The sequence below is a fragment of the Chlorocebus sabaeus genome, chromosome 22 (assembly GCF_047675955.1).
Source record: "Chlorocebus sabaeus isolate Y175 chromosome 22, mChlSab1.0.hap1, whole genome shotgun sequence".
Classification (NCBI taxonomy): Eukaryota; Metazoa; Chordata; class Mammalia; order Primates; family Cercopithecidae; genus Chlorocebus; species Chlorocebus sabaeus.
The window spans coordinates 65464569-65483943 of record NC_132925.1 but is presented as its reverse complement, the minus strand read 5'-3'; the positions used below and the strand labels follow the sequence as shown (position 1 = coordinate 65483943).

The window sequence follows — 19375 nt, the reverse complement described above, 5'->3', positions numbered from 1 at the left end:
TTGCAGGTGTGTTGGCAAGTGGAAGGGTACGTGGCCCTGTGATGCAAACCTGCCCGTGTAAGCCTGCCACTGAATCAGGAGTTACACACTTCCTCAGGGAAGCTTGGAGGGAAGCTTCATAAGAAGACAGCTGTGGGTGGGATGAAATCACAACTATGAATCCCACAATGTCATTGTTGGCAAAATCTTCTTTGCATTTTATTTATCTTGCCAGTTCTTGGCTCTACTGCTCCCAGTTTCCTCTAACTGCTCACTACTAAATAGGGGACCCAGTTCAAATCGTTCTTCTTAGCCTTTAAAGCCACCTGTGACCTGGTCCTCCTGTGCCTACTTTTCAAACAGGAACCTTTGGCAGGTAGGCCTCTTATCTGCTTTTCCATCATGCCATGCCTAATCCAGAATGTTTTCCACTCCTTCCACCTTTACTTACTTTCCTTTGAAAGTCCTGTTAAGCCTTACCACCCTTATAAAGACTTTCAATATGTCCCATCCTTCTTGACAATGCAAACATTTCCTGTTTGAGTGACCTAGTCAGACCTTCATTATATTTGGTCTTACATTATCCTCTCTTTCAGATGTTTATCCTATTTCACTAAACAGAGAGGTCTTTGAAGGCTCAAAGTATCTTACAGACAGGTAGCTTCTCTAGAGCCTATAAAAGAACCCCACAATGTAACAAAGCCACCAAGAAAGTAAGACAAAGAGCTGGAGGACAGTGACTTCCTGTTGACGAAAGTACTCTATGAACTTAATACTGCAGCTCAATCTCACCCTTATTTTTAGTAAACCCATCTAAAATATTTGGCCCACGTGATACATGATTTCCTTTCGTATTCTTTTTTCGTTCCTTTTCTACTCCAACTAATGTTACTTTCATTCAACTGGTTAAATTCAGTATACATTGAACATCAGATGAAACAATGTGTTGATAAAAAAATTTCAGCCAAAGATAGACTTCAAATAAGAGGTCATTGTTAAGGATTTCAAATGTAAAGAGACAAAGTAGCATGTGACACACATACACGATTTAATCAGAAAAGAAATTACCTCATAGCCCAGTAAATGTCCATTGCTCAACTTCCAAGGAATGGTATTCCATGAAACCTCAATTTCTGAGGAAGATAGGCTATTTGCAGAGACTTGAGATGGGGCCACTGTAGGCTCTGTTCGGAAACAGAAGTTGAAATATGACGCTAATTTTGGCAGTTTGTTTAATACATATATTAACGTTCTTATTTTTATAGAAGCATTTTAACATACTTGAAAATTCTATGAAATATTCTGGCACCATATGTTGAAAATAGAGACACTGGTGCGTTTCTGTTTCTTAGGAAAAGATGGCATCATAGCCAAAGGCTTTTCCTTGCTAAACAGCTATGGCTACCTATACTTTCCTCCCTTGCACGTCTTTGTTGGCATCTTCCTTATCTTCCTTTTCTTGCCTGTGTTCTCCTCACCTTGTCTTTATTTCCTTCCCTTCATCTCTTTCCTACTGTTTGGGAACTTCCCTGTCCACAAATGCTACTTAGTTTTCATTTTGCCAAACAAAGGTCTAGCTTAAGTAAAGCTCATTTACAGAATAAACACTGAGTGAGTACCTTCTCTAGCGAGGCCTACAGAATGGACAACTGAAATGTGGTGGATAGCATGTCCTTTTGAAGGAGTAGATAGAAATGCAGGTGGTTTGTTATACAGCAAGAAGATCCCCCTTTGTAATAAGCACTGTTGAGATTCTATGGGGTTCACAGTGGTTCTCCCCTCTCAGGGCCCAGTTCAGGTGCATTTCTCTTGTCAAATGATCCTGCTTCTCAGACAAGGTGGCTTGATGCTGAGATGAATTCCTGGTCTAAGGTTGGGCCTCTTAGATTTTCTCTCCTGAAAATTTGAAACTTGGTTTGGAGAGTCAAGGAGTACTTGGAGCCCACTGATCCAGTGCAGGTGCTGTAGAGGAGCAGACCAATTTTTGAGGTTTCAGGGCTTCTCTGATTAAAGTTCTTTGTGAGGTTTGCTACATAACTCTCCCTTGGATTCACAGAGACAACCTAGTAGATTTCACAGAAATCTTCTGCTTCTTCCTTAGGTAAGCCCAATTCATTTCTCATGTTTAAACAAAAAGACTTTTAGCTGACTCTTCAGTGGGAGCAAAAATGGTAACAGGGGAAGGAAAATGAGGGAGGCAACAATGGGTAGGAGGCAACAATGGGTAAGAAGCTGTGGCTGTCCCTCTTTTCCAGTTGCCAGCACCTAGGTCCTGGATGCACAGGTGAACAGTGTCCAAAAACTCCCTGGATAATTGCCATCACTCCCCAGACCTCTCACTTGCCCTTGCAATCCCTGGCAACTTTTAGTAATGAGGTTTGGCTATGAATTTAAGACTCTTCTGCAAAGACTTTTATAATCCTTAAAAAAAAATCCCTCTCAGAACTCAACGGAAAGTGAGAAGGCAAGAATAGGGGTGGGGATCCAAAGAAAAATCAACTCTACTTACTATTCTTAGGAATGACAACTGCGGACCACTTTTTGCAACTTACTGTCAGGTCTGGAGGGTAGGGGAGACACTGATATATTTTGTGAGCTCAGAATGGTTAAGGGCAAAGGCCCTTGGTTAAAATACTGGCTGTACCAATCACTATTAGGAATTTTGGCAAATTTATTACTCTCTTTTATGAGGCTTCCATTTTCTCATTTGTAAATGGGAAATAATAGTGCCTATATTTCTTTTTTTTTTTATTATCTCAAATGTTTAATTGACTAAGATACGTACAGATCTTATTTTAAACACTCAAATACAGATCTAACAACATTTTGCTAAGTACTGAAATTGTAAATCAAGTAAATCAGATTTACAAACATAGTAGATCAAATTCTTCTAAGCATTTTCCAATGGCTTGAGGCCCAGACCACACACATAACACATCATGATTTCCTCCCTACTAACTGGCCTAAGCTGGAAATGATGCTACAGGCTGTTTTGTATGGTCACATTTTTTATTGCCAGCGAACAGGGGCTTTCTAAAACTCAGTCTTTTCCTCTGAAATTAGCTACTTACTTAATTTTATGTTTGCAATGCTGTGCCTTTCTCTTAGGTAACCTGTCCCTTACATTCAAAGAGGATTTTCCCAGCACTTTGGGAGGCCGAGGCGGGCAGATTGCCTGAGCTCAAGATTTCGAGACCAGCCTGGGCAACATGGTGAAACCCCGTCTCTACTAAATTAAAAAAAAAAAAAAAAAAAAAGAGCTTAGTGCCTATATTTCTTATCTGAAATATCAAATCAGGTAATGTCTGGCGGGTAGTAAAACTTGAATACATGTTAGTTTTGCCATTTATTATTATTATTTTTTTTGTAGAACTACAAAAAACTACAATAGTTGTTGCTGATCTATGAAATGGCAATTTTGTATAATTCTTTTACCTTGATTATTTTCTAAAGCGGTTATGAGACAAAATGTAGATGTCTCAGTATCTGAGACAGATATAAAAGAAAGACAAAGAAATGGAATGGTCCAGAGTGAAGTATGTCTGTATCTCCACCAGCAGGTTCATATCCCTCAAACCTGCATATTGCATATGTGTTGAATGAGATATCACTGCTCCTGACTCTTCATCCAGTAACATCCCTTTCTCAGGCCATGGGAACCACTGGACAACTTAGGACTAGGGTAGCTCCAAGGGGTATATTTTTGTTACCCCAAGGTAAGGCTGTGATTTTCCTTGCTTCATAAACTGGAACATAGGAAGTGTTCCTCAAAACAGATTTTTAAATTGATGGTTATGATCTGAGACAGGTCTCAATTTTGGAATTTATTGTACCAAGGTGTTAAGGACATGCCCAGAAGAAAACAAAAAACAAAAAACCAAAAAACATGGGTTCACAGAAACAGTCTGTGGTCTGTGTCCACTTCCAAAGATTGAATTTGAGGGCTTTAATATTTAGAGTGGGCTGCAGTGCAAAGAGGAAGGGTATGGTAATCTGCATGTTGCAAGGGAAAAGGAGCAGATAGGAGGCTAATCAATTAGGTCTCCTGCTCAGTAAATCAGTACTTTACATAAGGCAAGGCGAACATAGAGTAGCTACCTGTAGAGAGATTTAATGTTTCATCTGTAGCTATCTGGTTAGGAATAAAGGAAAGGCATTTTCTTGCATGACTCAGCATTCAGCTTAATTGTTTCCTTTTGGCCTAGTGAATTGGGGTCCTGAGGTTTTATTTTCCTTTCACAGTTACATCCTCTAACTATCCATTAAGTCTTACACTTCAAGTCATTTATGATTGATATTTATCACTTGCACTGGGAATCTAACTACTACTTGGATCATTGTTCTTTGGAATAAATATATTTGAAGTCAAAACGAGACTCCATATCCATTTTTGGAGCACAAATAATTGTTACTAGGCAGAGCTGAAACACAGTCATGTTTTCCATACCTTCTTCTGCAGAGAACACTGTTGTCACTGGGCTAAATGGTCCTTCACCTTTGTTATTATAAACACCCACTTTAACTTCATATGGTGAATATGGCACGATGCTTTCATTCCTAAAGACATATCTTGGGGTGTCAGGGGATGTCACCACTGTCTGGATCCAGGTGGTAACCCCAAGAGGGCGGAAAGCAACAACATACCCAAAACCTTCACCATTCTGTAGTTCCTCAGGGACTGGCTATAAAGGAAAGACACACTGAATCACCCTTACACATAAGGGCAAGGCAAAAATGAATGGAGCTGTGATCCACAGGCATTTGTAAAAGTCATCAATTCATCATCTACCATTGTATTAAGCAGTTGGATGAAAAAAGGAGTAAAACATCACCAGCAGAGTCATGTCAGTTGCTTTTAAACAGACATATGCCACCATTTCATAGCCATCCAGATAATGAACTGGAGTTTTCTCTGATTATTCAGACAGCTGATCATCTTATGGTTCAAATCTGAGTTTCTAACAGTATGATATAGTTTCAGTTGAAAATATCTGATCTCTTAAGTCAAATAAAAATTATCTAATTCTTAATGTTGACTTTATGAGAACAAACATTGGACTAGTGATTAAGCATAATGAAGTAAAACTGAAAAAAATAAAATAAAAAGGGGCCTGGTACAGTGGCTCACGCCTGTAACCCCAGCACTTTGGAAGGCCGAGGCGAGCAGCCATCATGAGGTCAGAAGTTTGAGACCAGCCTGTCCAATATGGCGAAACCCTGTCTCCACTAAAAATACAAAAATTAGCTGGGCGTGGTGGCATGCGCCTGTAGTCCCAGCTACTCGGGAAGCTGAAGCAGGAGAACTGCTTGAATCTGTAAGGCGGAGGTTGCAGTGAGCTGATACCATGCCACTGACTTTAGCCTGGGTGACAGAGAGAGACTCCATCAAGGAAAAAGAAAAAAAAAAAAGGAAGTAAATACTAATTTATAAGTTAACGAATTACAAGGCAGGTGGATCACTTGAGGTTAGGAGTTTGAGAGCAGCCTGGCCAACATAGCAAAACCCCGTCTCTACTAAAAATACAAAAATTACCTGGGCATGGTGGCATGTGCCTGTAATTCTAGCTATTTGGGAGGTTGAGGTGGGAGAATCTCTTGAACCCAGGAGGTGGAGCTTGCAGTGAGCTGAGATCATGCCACTGCACTCCAGACTGGGCAACAGAGCAAGACTGTCTCAAAAAAAAAAAAAAAGGAAAAAAAAATTAATGAAAAACTCAAAGCTATACTTGAGTCATGTCAAAAATTTTATTGACACATCATCAACACCTTCAAAAAATGCAGGTAATTCTAGTACTTTTTGACTTAAAACCTGTTAATTAACCTTTTTCCTACTGATGATGTAAACCAAGGGCTGAGAGAATGGCCAGGAAAGAAACAAACTCAAGCACCTGTTGGAATAGGTGCCTTCACCAGTGGGGGCTGCACGGCTGTTTGGAAAGTCAAAGGGGGAGCTTGAGGGGCAACAGCCACAACATAACTCGTCCCTATGTCTACCAACCAGGTGACCCTGGGCAAATTATTTCTTATCTCCGAGCCTGTGTATTTTCATTTGTAGACTGATACATGGAAGACATGAGGAAAATATATGCTAAATGCTGGGAATAGCGGGTGGCTCAGAGAAAGCATAAAAAATATTAGCTATTATGGCTACAACCACCACCACCAGCCCCACTACCACTAACCCCACCACCACCACCTATATTACCACCAGCAGAAGCAGCATCCACCAACCACACCCCCAGCACCACCACCTGGGAAGCCATAATGATCATGGGAACAGCAACACCCTGATAGTGAAGATGCTGCCCAAACACTTACATCCCAGGTTATCACAAGTTCAGACCGGCTTCCGCCTCCTCCATTGACTTCAGAAGGAGGCACTTCTGGAACTGTACAGGTCAGAGAAACAGAGATGAAATGGTACTTGCATTAAGCAATATTTATCTAAAAGACAATGCAATTTTTAAAAATATTTAAAATAATTCAATCATTGGCACATTATTCATATATATGGATATTTATGTACATATATACATTTATATATTTTTATGAGATCATCAAACAACATATTTACATGAAATCATAAAAAAATTCAAAATCTCTCAAAAAAACATGACCAAGTTGGAAGATATTTTGCTAGTATGAGAGTTAATAAAACAAGAAAAAGTGATTCACCAGAGATGATGGGAAATCAATCCAGCATGAATGTTTAGCTTGTGACTATTTCAAGTAGAATATAATTCTGAGAACAACATTGGCTATATGTAAGGATGGCCCAAACTCAAACTCTTGAATCTTGTTTTGAGGTATTATTTATAAACTTCACAGGGGCATCAGATTCTCACACTGAGAACTTTAGCCTTAGTGAACCCCAGGACAAAACTAGAATATACGTTCCATGAAAGTGGGTCTTTGGTATGGTCACAGCTGTACTTGCAGTATCTGGAAAGTGCTGAGCACACAGAGGATGCTCCCTAAAATATGTGTTGTGTGAACAAATGACCAGAACACCAGGGCAAGCATAGTTCCTCTATTTCTCATATTTCCTAGCATAAACATTATGTGCATTGTTCTGAGTAAAATAGCATCATGAAAATTATTGAAACATATTTGATGACTTCCGTCTTAGCTGAGTTCCTAAAGTGATCTACCAGCTCTATTTCAAACTTCATTTTAGTTAATATTAAGTAATATTACAGATTCTGAAAAGGCAAGTCTTTAGGTCTCAGTTGTCCCTATAATGTGATGCTATGTACACTTTCTAGTTTGAGTTTTAATGCTGGGATATTTTTAGAATAATAAAAGCAGTCTTATGGTCTATGTGAATAGTTGTCTCACATGGAAATTCTTATCAATGATTCTTTCTTAATTCAACACTTGAAGTGACAAAATATACCTATTCATCAATTGTTTAAGCTCCTTCACTGAGCTTGGTGGCAAAATGAGATTTGCTAGGAGCAGAACTCACAAATGTCATTATCCTACCAATTTGTCAATGCTTGTTATAAATGAAAACAGCACTTCCCTTGTTAACAGGGTAACTATGTCGATAGTAATTATAACCTTAAGTGACAAAAACATATTCACTCAACATGCACTAATGATCGTTTACAATGGACTGAACTCTTGGAAATGTCACACTACATCAGAATCACTTACACGTGTTTCTTTTGACAAATGCCATATGGCCAGTTTTGCCATTAGAAAGGTCAGATAATTGCAGCAATGGATTATTGAGGCCGACCCCCTGCTGGCCTGGAGTTCAGAGCCAAGGGAAATGGAAGTACACAGAAATCTATTAACCCATTATTCAGAAAACAAAAACACTAACCTGCCTCTTCAGTTCTTACTTTTTCTGAGGGCAAACTGGGTTCTCCACCTCCAATTTTGTTACTGGCTACAACCCGAAATTCATATTCCACCCATGGGTTTAACTCAACTACAGTGGCTGTGTGTGTTTTCCCATCGATGACCTCAGGCACTACAAAGGAATATTTGAGAGGTAAGAGTCTTCATGCTATAGCATTGACTTGAAATCCATTTGTATGTGTGCAGATGACTTCTGCCTCTCCGCCTTTACCTGTTGTGACGGTTTGCCAACCCACGGAGAAAGGTGTCCGAGCCTGGATGGAATAGGATATAACTGGGCTATGGTTGTCTTTACCTTCTTTCCAAGAGAGTTGGGCTGTTGTATCTGTAATTTCATCTACTTTCACATTTTCTGGTGGTCCAGGTGAACCTAAGGAAGGTACAAATGGAAACACTGGGTAGCAATTACATAAATGTCATCCTCTCCTGTCAAAGAGAAGAGAATGTCACATGACCACTTCAATGTCTCTGACTTTTCCCAATTTCAAAAACACTTAGGGCAAAGGCCATTTACCTGATAATAGAACAACTACTTCCCTCTACCCCCCATTTCTGTTGTTAGATCTTAAATTTGGATGTGAGGCAGTAATTCCCAAACCATAATACTCTCTGATTGCAGATGATATTCACTTTTAAAAGCTTCTGTTCAGCAGGATTCCTGTACCTTTCCAAATTCAATGTCCTTTACTCCTGGTGTGATGCCTTTCCCTTTAATCCACTGGTGTATCTCTGTAGTTCCCAATCTGATACCTAGATGTGATTTATTTCATGATGTACTCTGGTTATTTGTCAGCCCAGTAGCGAATCAGTATCCTGGACAGCAGCTCAGGTTGGCAAATTTTCCCAGTCATTTTGAATAATCCTGATACTTTTTTTCTATTTTTAGAAAATTGTCCTACATACAATTATTCCCAAATCCTGATTATTTTGGAAGAAAACACACTGCACAATATTCTCTCTCAAATTAAATACAATCACTGAATTAATGACATGCTCAAAAACATATCAGCTTGGCAGCAGCTGTGGAATGCCAATTACAGTGAGAGCTATTTGAAGGGCAGAGTTGAGATTTTTATTTCTTTGAATTAGCACTCACCCCTATTGTCATATTCTGTGGTCTATGTGGGGACGATGAAATCAATATTATAACTTGTATGCTCACATACTATCTCATCACGGTTTTTCCTCCAGTAAGGAATGCTGTTAAGATGTGAAGTTACAAACTCAAGGAGGCATAAATGTTTACCTCTTACTATGAGGTCAGCAGCAGATGAAACACTGTCCACCCCTGTTTGCACCATACAAACGTATTTCCCACTGTGTTTCAGTTGAATGTTTCTGATCATTAAATCACCAGATGAACTCTGTTGGGAAAACAGGTAATGAATACACCATTATTTAAAAAACAAACAACAACAACAAAAAAAACACACACAAAGAATTTTGAAGTCTATGGCCAAAAACAACAAATCGCAATGAAAACTGTATTTAGGGAGCAAACCAAGGTGGTATAAGAGAGCAGATTGCTGTAATGGAATGTATGGAAATAAAAACAAGTTAAAAACCATACATGACTGCAGTCAAAGATTTCTGTAGCCAAATAAACAAGAACCTTCCTCCTGGGCTTTATGGTTTCGAAAATAAATAAGGGCAAAGATTACAGTCTCAGAGTCTATTTACTTCCACCAGGGTGACACTTCTTTTTATATCCACTGCTCAGCACCAGCTCAACTCTCTTCTCTGGTTTCAAACCCTTTGCAATTATCTGCCTGAGAAGAAGAGGAACGCATGTGGGTATCTAGTGGGAGATAAATGCAGCACGACAAGGGGATTACCACAGTTGAAACACTTTTCTGAACACATTGGAGCTTAAAAAGCCTAAAGCTGTTTAATTCCTTGGCTGCAGAAGTTAGGGACAGTCAGCATGAAAGCATGAACCCCTCAAGAAGAAGAAATTAAAACATTTTAAACCTTAAAAATAACAGCTAGTGGGGCATGGTGGTTCAAATTTGTAATACCTGCATTTTGGAAGGCTAAGGCGGGTAGGTCATTTGAGGTCAGGAGTTCAACATCAGCCCAGCCAATATGGTGAAACCTCATCTCTACTAAAAATACAAAAATTAGCTGGGTGTGGTGGTGCACCCCTGTAATCCCAGCTATTCAGGAGGCTGAGGCATGAGAATCGCTTGAACTTGGGAGGTGGAGGTTGCAGTGAGCTGAGATCGAGATCACATCACTGCACTCCAGCCTGGGTGACAGAGCAAGACTCTGTCTCCCCATCCAAAAAAATAAAAAATAATAACAGCTGTCGTTAAAGACATTTGCTGGCATTCCCCAAGAGCTAATTAACAGGGCAAATATATTTCTAAAAGTTCAATGTTAAATGGACCTCATTTTAAGAGAATGTAAAATTGTGTTAATAAAATGACTAACTGCAAGTCAGTTTCACACATTAGTAAAAATATGACTTGTAATTAAATGATTTCAAAACCAAAGCCCTTGGAAAATGATCATCAGTTCATGTCTGGTAAAGAGAAAGAAGCAATAAGTAGCATTTATCTTATTAATTAAAAGAAAAGTTTTAGTCTTGAGTTTTTGTCGTATATATAGCAAGATGAATTCTATTATCCTATTTTTAGGGAATTTCCTAAAATCTTCTATAATTTCTTAAATATTGCTTCCCATCTTTAGGATCCTTAATGGGTTACATATTCTCTGTTAGTTGTATTGTGTAGTTTTAGATGAAATTTGTGAGGACTGGAAGAAGACAGATGGGAAATGATTGACGGTTGTAATTAAATGATAATCCAGAAACTGTTAAGCTTGCATGTTTTACTTTCATCAAGTTAAAACTTTTTTCTTTCCCTCTCTCCCTCTCCTTCTCCTAGGGTTATTTAGAAATGTATCCCCAGGACAAAAACCTTTAATGCTTGCTGACCTTTAGAAACTCTTCAGGTTTTACGAGCTCCATATACTCACAGGAGGTTGATTATCATTTCTATAGAAATCTCTTATTTTCAGTGAAGAACTGTTAGTAGTAAATGCCATCTAAGGCATTGGGGTAAGCTTTCTATTCTTGCCAACCTTTATTTGCTTATTTTGAAGGCATCTGGGTAAAAGAGAATTGTGTCGGGACTTTATGTCCTCACATATCTGGATACACCTTTTAGGCACAATGGCTGGCTTTGTTTCTAGAAGGAGTAAGGAAAAGTTTGGTGGTGGACTTCTGACTTCTGTTCACTCTTGGCACTGACAGGTGAAGAGAGAGAAATATCTGCATCATAAAAAATGAAGCCATCTTCCTAAAGAAATGTAGTCAGGAGAAATATAATTTTTAATTATCCTTTTACATTGCACAGTAGAAAAAGGAAGCAATTAACTAAAACGAGTTGAAATGGAAACCATTTTTTTCAGCCCCAACATGGACTTGAGTGTATGAATACATAAATGGAGAATAAAATTTGACAGAGTATAAGAGAGATTCTCTTATTATTTTTTGTCTCTATCAATAAAACACATTTGTATTATTCCTCTTCTAATGCTCTCTCTCTCCCACTCTATGATCTTTTAAGGGAGCACTACACAGAGACAAGATTTATCTTAACAAAAGTGCATGCCTTGCTTGCTATGTTAGATTTATTCAAGGACAGAGAAGTGTCTAACACATGGCCCTTGCTCTCTAGGATGTAAACTCAAGTCAGGGTAAAAAGGTGGTATAAACATGTGAAACAAGTTATGTTTACAAATTTAGAAAGTATAATTCACAAAGGTTAAAGTCACATGGCATATACCATGACTAGACGATGGCAAAATGAAAGAGACAGACATTTTCAAGTTCTGCTGAAGATGTAGAACTGGAACTCTTACTGCTGAAAGGAGTGTAAATTGGTACAATTACTCTGGACAATTGTTTAGAAGCATCTACGGAGGCAGGATATACATATAATTTATGACTCATCAATTCCATTCCTAAGTATATACCGTACAGAATGGCATGCATCTGTCTACCAAAAGACATTTATAAGAATGTTTACAGCTATTATCCATAATAGCTAAAAATAGAAACTACCCGATCACAGTAAAGTGGACAAATAAGTAGTGGAATAATCATTTAACAAAATACTATTAGGCCATGACAATGAATGAACTGCAACTACATAGATCAACATGGCTGAGTTTCAAAAGCATGAGGATATAAACCAGATGGAAAGGAGTATGTGATCATGACTGATCATAGGAGAAGGCTGGATTGTGGCTACCTTTGGAGGTATGGTAGTTTTGGGATGAAGCACCATGAGGACATCTAGGATGTGGGTCATCTTCTGTTTCTTGTTTTCAGTGCTGGTCACTTGAGTGTGCTCATTTTGTGAAAATTAATTGGGCTATCCTCTTATGACTTGTGCATTTCTTGGTAGAATACAATGCTTACCAAAATGCAGTTATGATTATGCACAACTGTACTCCTAAATGCTCAGCTTTCAATAGTGTCATAGATGGTAGAAGTCAAGTAACATTACTGTAATTCTAAATTCCAACTTCTTTCATGGGAATTAAACATTTAATAATAGTCATTTAATGAAAATGTTATTAGCATATCTTATCATTTCTTATCAAGATGCAATTGAGTATTCTAAGGCATTTAAGAAAAGAAAAAAGGTAAAAGAAACTCCAAAAGGAAGTTTCACTTGTATCAAACTAATTCTTTTCCCCATCAATTTGTCATTGTTAGAAAATATAGTTAGTTATTAATTAAATGTGATAAAGGGTATGAGAGAGAAATGTCCAAAAATAAACTCGGTAAAATTAGTTGAAATGGGATGAAATAGTACTCGATGGATTATTTACCATATTTATAAATAAACTTGCATCTAATATTTAGAAATAATAAGAAACATATTTGCCATTCTTTAGAGTATAAAGTAATTCAAATAACGCAACACTAACCATATTTGGATAAATTCTTAGAAACATTAATAATACTTTGAAGAAAAAATAGCTTATCTGTTAAATTAGTTTGTCTTTGTTTGCATTATTTTCCAAAACTTCATTTTCCCCCACCTCCTCAAGCAGAAAGGACTATAATTGAGAAGGTGCAAATTCATAGCTTTATCTTCTTCTCCTCATATCTCTATTTTGCTTAAAACTTCCCCTCAAAGCCCACTAGTGTAATTCTTTTTTTCCAGAAAGCACATCTTTTTTTCTATGATGCTGTCCACAATTTACTCAGGAAAGGAGATTTTGGAAGTGAGAGAGGTCTATTCCAGTATTTTACATTTGGGTGTAAGAAGCAGGATATGATCCTCTAAGTCATACAAATTGAGTTTCTTTTCCAAAGCATCATCTATTAAAAATAAGATCATTCATTCAAAAACTGTTTATAAAGCAACTATTCTACTTTAGTTGCTGGGAATACAATGCTGAAGGCAAGAAAAAAAAAAAACAGACCTTATGTTCATAGGGCATAGAGTTGGAAGACAGGCATTAATGAAATGACTACACAAATCAATGTAAAATTACAATGTAATGCAAACTCAAAGTACATTCGGGGAATCTAGAACTTTTTGGGGCTTCAGTGAACTGCTCATTGAGCTAAGATTTAACATATGAGCAGAAGTTGTCCAGGAAAGTGGGTAAAAAAATAAACTACACTAGGATACTCAGGCATGTGCAAAGACCTAAGGTAGGTAAGAACATGGTTTATTTGAGTAACTCAAGAAGGAGAGCTAAATGGGGTGGGCAGGGGATAGGGATGGCAGGGGTAGAGTTAATCTACAAATTGTTATTCTGTCCCCAGAAAATAAAAAGTTCACTGTAGCTGACTTCAAGTTCATATTTACATCTTAATGACAGTAATATTTTTTCTTTCTTGTATTTTTACAATATCTACAAAACTTAGCTAGAATTACTTTATTACTCAATTATTTGTCCATCTAATCACACAGGTTTCTCTTAGAAAAAAATCATATTTCCATAATATGTTACAGGTATTAACAGTAAATGGATTTGTATGCCAAAGCATCGTTGAAATAAATGCTAAGGGAAAATCTACTGTGTATCAAATGAAATAGGAGAGGATCTGATTAACTTTTCCCCTGTATTTTCTTAGATGATGACACTAATGGAATTTTTGATGTAATTTAAAAACCACTCTGCACTAAAGAAAAAAAAAAACAAACACTACCTGATTTGATAACCCATACCAGATAAAAATAAATAAGCAGAAAGATCATCACTAATTACAGGTAGGCTGAAAATACATTGTGATATCTACCACCTGCTAAAATCAAGGTTTAAAATAAACTTTGGAATTAGGGGAACCTCTTGAACATTACAAATGTTGTATGAACTTTCAGTATAATAAATTATAAGTAAAAAACGAATTCCCTAGAAAGCACTCTCAATGTAAATGCTGCCGCTGGACTGCCAAGAAGCATAATTTTCCAGTTTAAGAAAAAAAAATACATTTTGATGGCTATTTGGAACTGACCTCTTTTTTTTTTTTTTTTTTTTTTTATCACTTTACACAGCCTGTTACTGCAGCGCTTCCAATATTAACCATTCACCCCTTCACTGGGTTGCCTTCCAAACCCTGACATTACATGTAAATCATCTCCAGGTGCCTTGAAAACAGTCGAACCTGTAAGTTTCTTCTGGAACCTGTTTGGTGTTTTCCTCTGTAAGAATCCCTGAAGGAATAGGTGGTGACGTGGCCCACCTCTGCATTTTTGACCACAAAAATGAAACCTTGCCCCCACCAATGACAAACGGCTACATCAAGTTCACCTTCGTTACTAATGGACGCCACTCATCCAAAAAGCAGAAAGAATTGGCAGCCACCGAAACATGAAAACAGGCCCTAACATTGTAAACAGTTTTAATTTTTCTGACTGATTAACAATTTCAACTGTCACATGGTTGTCTGAACAGGTGATATTTAAGACAGATAAGATGCAATCAGTTAATATCAAAATTTGCTCAACTTTCTTGGGAACCAATAAACTGGAATAATTGCTCCATTACAGGATTTTGAATCCCAGCTTGTTCCATCATAAGTGTTTCAAAAGAGTGACACATCAAAGATCACAAAAACTTGGTTGAAGGCACTTCATGCATATTTTAGGTTGTGTCAAGTGCCCGCGGTGCCTCAAAGGTATCAGCTTTTTAATTTCAACATCAAGTTCATATTAAACAACTTGGGAATTTTTTTTTTTTTCTGGGCAGTGGGGTGTGTTGATTTTGATGGAGTAGGAATTGGTGATCTCAGGTTGCCTAGTCTGCTGTCCCAGCAAGCTTAACCCAGTGTTTTCTACATTTAAATCATTAGAGTCACGTCTTCACAATTGTTTTTGCCATATCCTAGTACCAAATGTTCTATTATTACTTAATTTTTTCTTAAACTGATTAACTTTCTTCAACTTAATATGGGAATTGACATATAAAATGTATATTCTTATCCTAAATGGAAATCTGCTCACCAAAATAATAGTTACCTAGCAAAATCAATACAATGAGTAGAAAGTTATATAAATAGACACTCTCCAAAATAATTTAAATGCTCACTAAGCTGGACACTGTCAAAGTCCCTGAGCCAGAGACTTTTGCTCTGTTAATTAAAGATTAGCAAGCATTAGAAAATGGCTAATGATAGGCCTAATACCATATTTAACCATTTATTTATTTTTGAGATGAAGTTTCACTCTGTCACCCAGGCTGGGGTGCAGTGGCACGATCCTAGCACTCTGCAACCTCTGTCTCCTGGGTTCATATGATCCTCCCACCTCAGCTTCCTGAGTAGTTGGGATGACAGGCATGTGCCACCATGCCCAGCTAATTTTTGTATTTTTAGTAGAGACGAGGATTCACCATATTGGCTAGACTGGTCTTGAACTCCTGACCTCAAGTGATCTGCCCGCCTTGGCCATTCTCCTTGATTTAATCTAAATGATTGAAATAAAATTGAAAATAGAATAACTCTCTCATTCTATGTCGTGTTAGTTAATGCCACCTGTTGAGTACAGAGTCTGTGTTTTGAAAAACACTGTGCTATCCAGTTTGCGAAACCCATTAGTTCTCAGTGCTGGCTGTACTGTAAATTCACCTGGGAAATCTTTTTAAGAAAATACCAGAAACACCTAGGTCACATTCAGAACAATTAAAAATTAAAATGGACTAGAAAGAGGAGACTCTCTAGGTGATTCTAATGAGCAGTTAGGGTAAAAACAATTATTAAAACTCTTGGGATATTACATTCCTCATCTTTACTCTTCTTGGAAGGTATAAAAGGCTTCAGATAATTGCTCTGATTTCTCGTAACTCTAATAGCTAGGTATACTGTATACTGCTGAACTCACAAGCTGAAAGTAATACTCTTATACAAATTTTCACCTTGAAAGATGGGTAAGAAAACTACTATTTGTGAAACAGGTATTATGTGCCAAGCACAAGGCTCATTTCCTTGACATGACATTGTCTTGGTGTGCTCATCATAATTTTAAAAACAATAGTCATTGATGTAATTCAACACGGTGATAAATTGCTATACACACACAAATTTACTGCTAATCAACCTCAGTCATTCTAGGATTACTCTTGATTGATGTGACAATTCTTGCATTGAATTAAAATATTTCAAGTCAAAAGAGCTTACTCTGAATAACAGTTTAACTTGTGGATCAAATCTCATTATTTTTGTCTTACCTTTATATTGCAAGTATAGAGAGTAGATCTGCCTCTTGTAGAATGACATGAATGTTACGTAAGAGAAAAGAAGCCCACTGATATAAAGGAATAAAGAGCCATTGTTTCATAGAAACTTGATCATGTTATGCCAAACGCCTTACATTTACTTGAGTTTCAATTACTATTGCTATATAACAAATTACCCCAAACCTTAGTGGATTAAAAAATGATCATTTATTCTGTTCAGTAATGTGTACATTGAACAGGCATCATTGAGGACTCATCTCCATTGGACACCTCACTAGGTGGGGTGGCTTGATTAGAGACTGGCAAGCTTGTTTACTTGGCCAGCAAGTTGGCACTGGCTGTTGGGAGTTCAGCAGGACCAGTGGGCTGGGACCTTGGTTCCTCTTGAGAAGGATCTGTCCACAGTCATGTGGGGTCCTTAATACTATAGTGGCTGGATACCAAGAGTAATTGTGCTAGTAGAACAAGGTAGAAGTGTATGCATTTTTAGAAACTAGCTTCAGGAATCATACTGTATCACTCCTATTGTTTTTTATTGGTCAAGACATTCACAAAAGTATACTAAGTTTCAGGAGGAGAGGCATAGATTTTACTACTTCATAGGGAGCAGTGTCAAAGTCGTGCTGTAATAAGAGCATGTTGGGTAAGACATGTTGCTGCAGCCATCTTTGGAAAACACAATCTGCCACAGCCTTCCAGATCCATTCTGCACCGGCCATACTGCCTCTGCCTTGGGCGGCTGACCTATATGGACCAAAGGGAAAGGTTCCCTTATACTCTGTCAGTTTATTGGGATCCTCTTACAAGATCTGAGGGAGAGAGGACGTGAGTTTAGGGTATTTATTCACCAAGATTCATCCATGCAGGCTCCTTTGAGCTGACTGTGGCAAGAATCCAAGATAGGTTATTTATTTATTTAAAGCAAAACTCTGGACTAGACACCCTTCAATTTATGTCAGTCGCCTATGTGTAAACCAGAGAAAGAACTCCCAATGGCTCAGAGAGAATAAATTTATATCCTCTCCCAGGAGAGTTGCTCCCAAAGAGATCACACTATTTTTATTACAATCACAGGCCAATGTAGTCTGGCAATTCTCTTGATACTTCAGAAGTGTGAATTTTTCATCTCAAAGTCATATTGAAAAAGATAAAGAAGGAAAGACTAGGTTTGATATCAACTATGACTATCAATAGACTATTTTCCTGGTAAAGAGCATGATCTAAAATTTTAAAGTTAGGATAAGAAAAAAAGGTTTATAAAATCAGAGTATTTTCTGTAAAACTAATTTAGAAAACCCAATCCACCTAAAATTGCTGAGTCTCTGAGTTTAAAATTTTAAATAACCCCAAATGAACCATTTATTATTCACTTTCTTAATCATGTTCAGATCAATTAAATGTTATAATTAAATGTCATGCCTTGCAAAGTAGAATGATTTTCTTTCTGAAATTCCAGCATACCATCTAAGCGAGCATGAACAGTTCCACCTCAGTAAGAGGGAGACAAGTAACCCAATTAAAAAAAAATGGGCGAGCTACCCTGACTTTTGGTTTCTGATGGGCATATAAGGAGCTTAGATTATGCCACTCTTTCCTAACAACAAATAAAAAGCTGAACAAACTGAAAAATCAACAATTAATTATTAGATCTGGCAGAAAAGTGAGGTCATGGGGCAAATGGCTTCCCCTTAATCAGACAGACAGGTGGATACAGACAATCACAACTTGGAGTAGAAACATCCCCAAGAACCAGTGCCAGGGGAGGAAAACATGAACTACAATTGAGTAATTGCTGGAGGTTCAGTGTGGACAATTCCGTGAGTTAAAACTCTAGGAAGAGTCAATCATAGGGGGTGCTGCACACTTGTGTTAATCTTACCTCAGAGAGTTCTACTGGGTCCTCACAGAGAATATTGGAAAAAAAAAAGTCCCCTCATGTTTCTGGTAGTTGCGGGGAGAAAAGAGACCATTCTGAGATATGCTAGAACATTCTGTTCTTAAAATGCTCTGCCCTCGGCAGCTACAGCCTAAGCTGCTGGGGTTTTCTAAGAGTCTAGGAGGGGAGGAAAATAGCCAACTCCAGGCCCCTTTAGCCATCCTGTTCCACTAAGAAGGGAAAAAGCCTGAGAAGCACTGGTGAAGTTCACAGTCTAGGGGCATAAGTTCATTAGAAGACTGAGACCTACTCAAAGGACTATAAAATTATTTCCCTCCCCCTCACACCTTACCACTACATTACTAAAGGCTTATTTGTGGCAGTCCCTTTTACCCAGTACATCACATCTGCCTTTCAACAAAAAATTACAAGGCATACTAAAAGGCAAAAATACATAGTTTGAAGAGACTGAACAAGCATCAGAATAAGAGTAAGATAAAGCAGGAATGCTGGGATTATGAGACCAGGAATTTTAAAATCCTATGATTAATGTGTTAAGGGGTTTAGTGAAAAAATAAACAACATGTAAGAACAGATGGATAAGGCAAGCAGAGAGACATTCTAAGAATCAAAAACAAAACAAAAGGTTAGAGATTGAAAACATTGTAGCAGATATAAGGAATGACTTTGGCTTATTAATAGACTGGGCATGGTTGAGAAAAAAAATTTCTGAGCTCGATGATACAAAAATAGAATCTTACAAAACAGAGAAAAACAGACTAATAAAACAGAACAGAATATGCAGGAACAATGGAACAACTACCAAGGGTATAACATACACATAATGGAAATGTCACAAAGAGAAGAAAGGGAGAAAGGAAAAAAAGCAATTTTTGAAGCAATGGTGACTAAGAGTTTTACTCTAATAATGTCAGATACAAAATC

The 19375-nt window shown here is 37.6% G+C and overlaps 1 protein-coding gene across 3 annotated transcripts in view; it reads right to left on the bottom strand.

The window, feature by feature from the left end:
- The window catches only part of CNTN3 (contactin 3), a 336826-nt gene that overhangs the window by 30677 nt on the left and 286774 nt on the right, over nucleotides 1–19375 (bottom strand). For all 3 annotated transcript variants that reach the window (XM_007985007.3, XM_007985008.3, XM_073009925.1), the window contains 6 exons: nucleotides 9095–9212; nucleotides 8060–8218; nucleotides 7811–7960; nucleotides 6298–6368; nucleotides 4427–4661; nucleotides 1048–1163 (listed from right to left, as the gene is read on the bottom strand). In XM_007985007.3, coding sequence (XP_007983198.1) covers nucleotides 1048–1163; nucleotides 4427–4661; nucleotides 6298–6368; nucleotides 7811–7960; nucleotides 8060–8218; nucleotides 9095–9212 — 849 coding nt within the window. The remainder of the gene's footprint in view (nucleotides 1–1047; nucleotides 1164–4426; nucleotides 4662–6297; nucleotides 6369–7810; nucleotides 7961–8059; nucleotides 8219–9094; nucleotides 9213–19375) is intronic.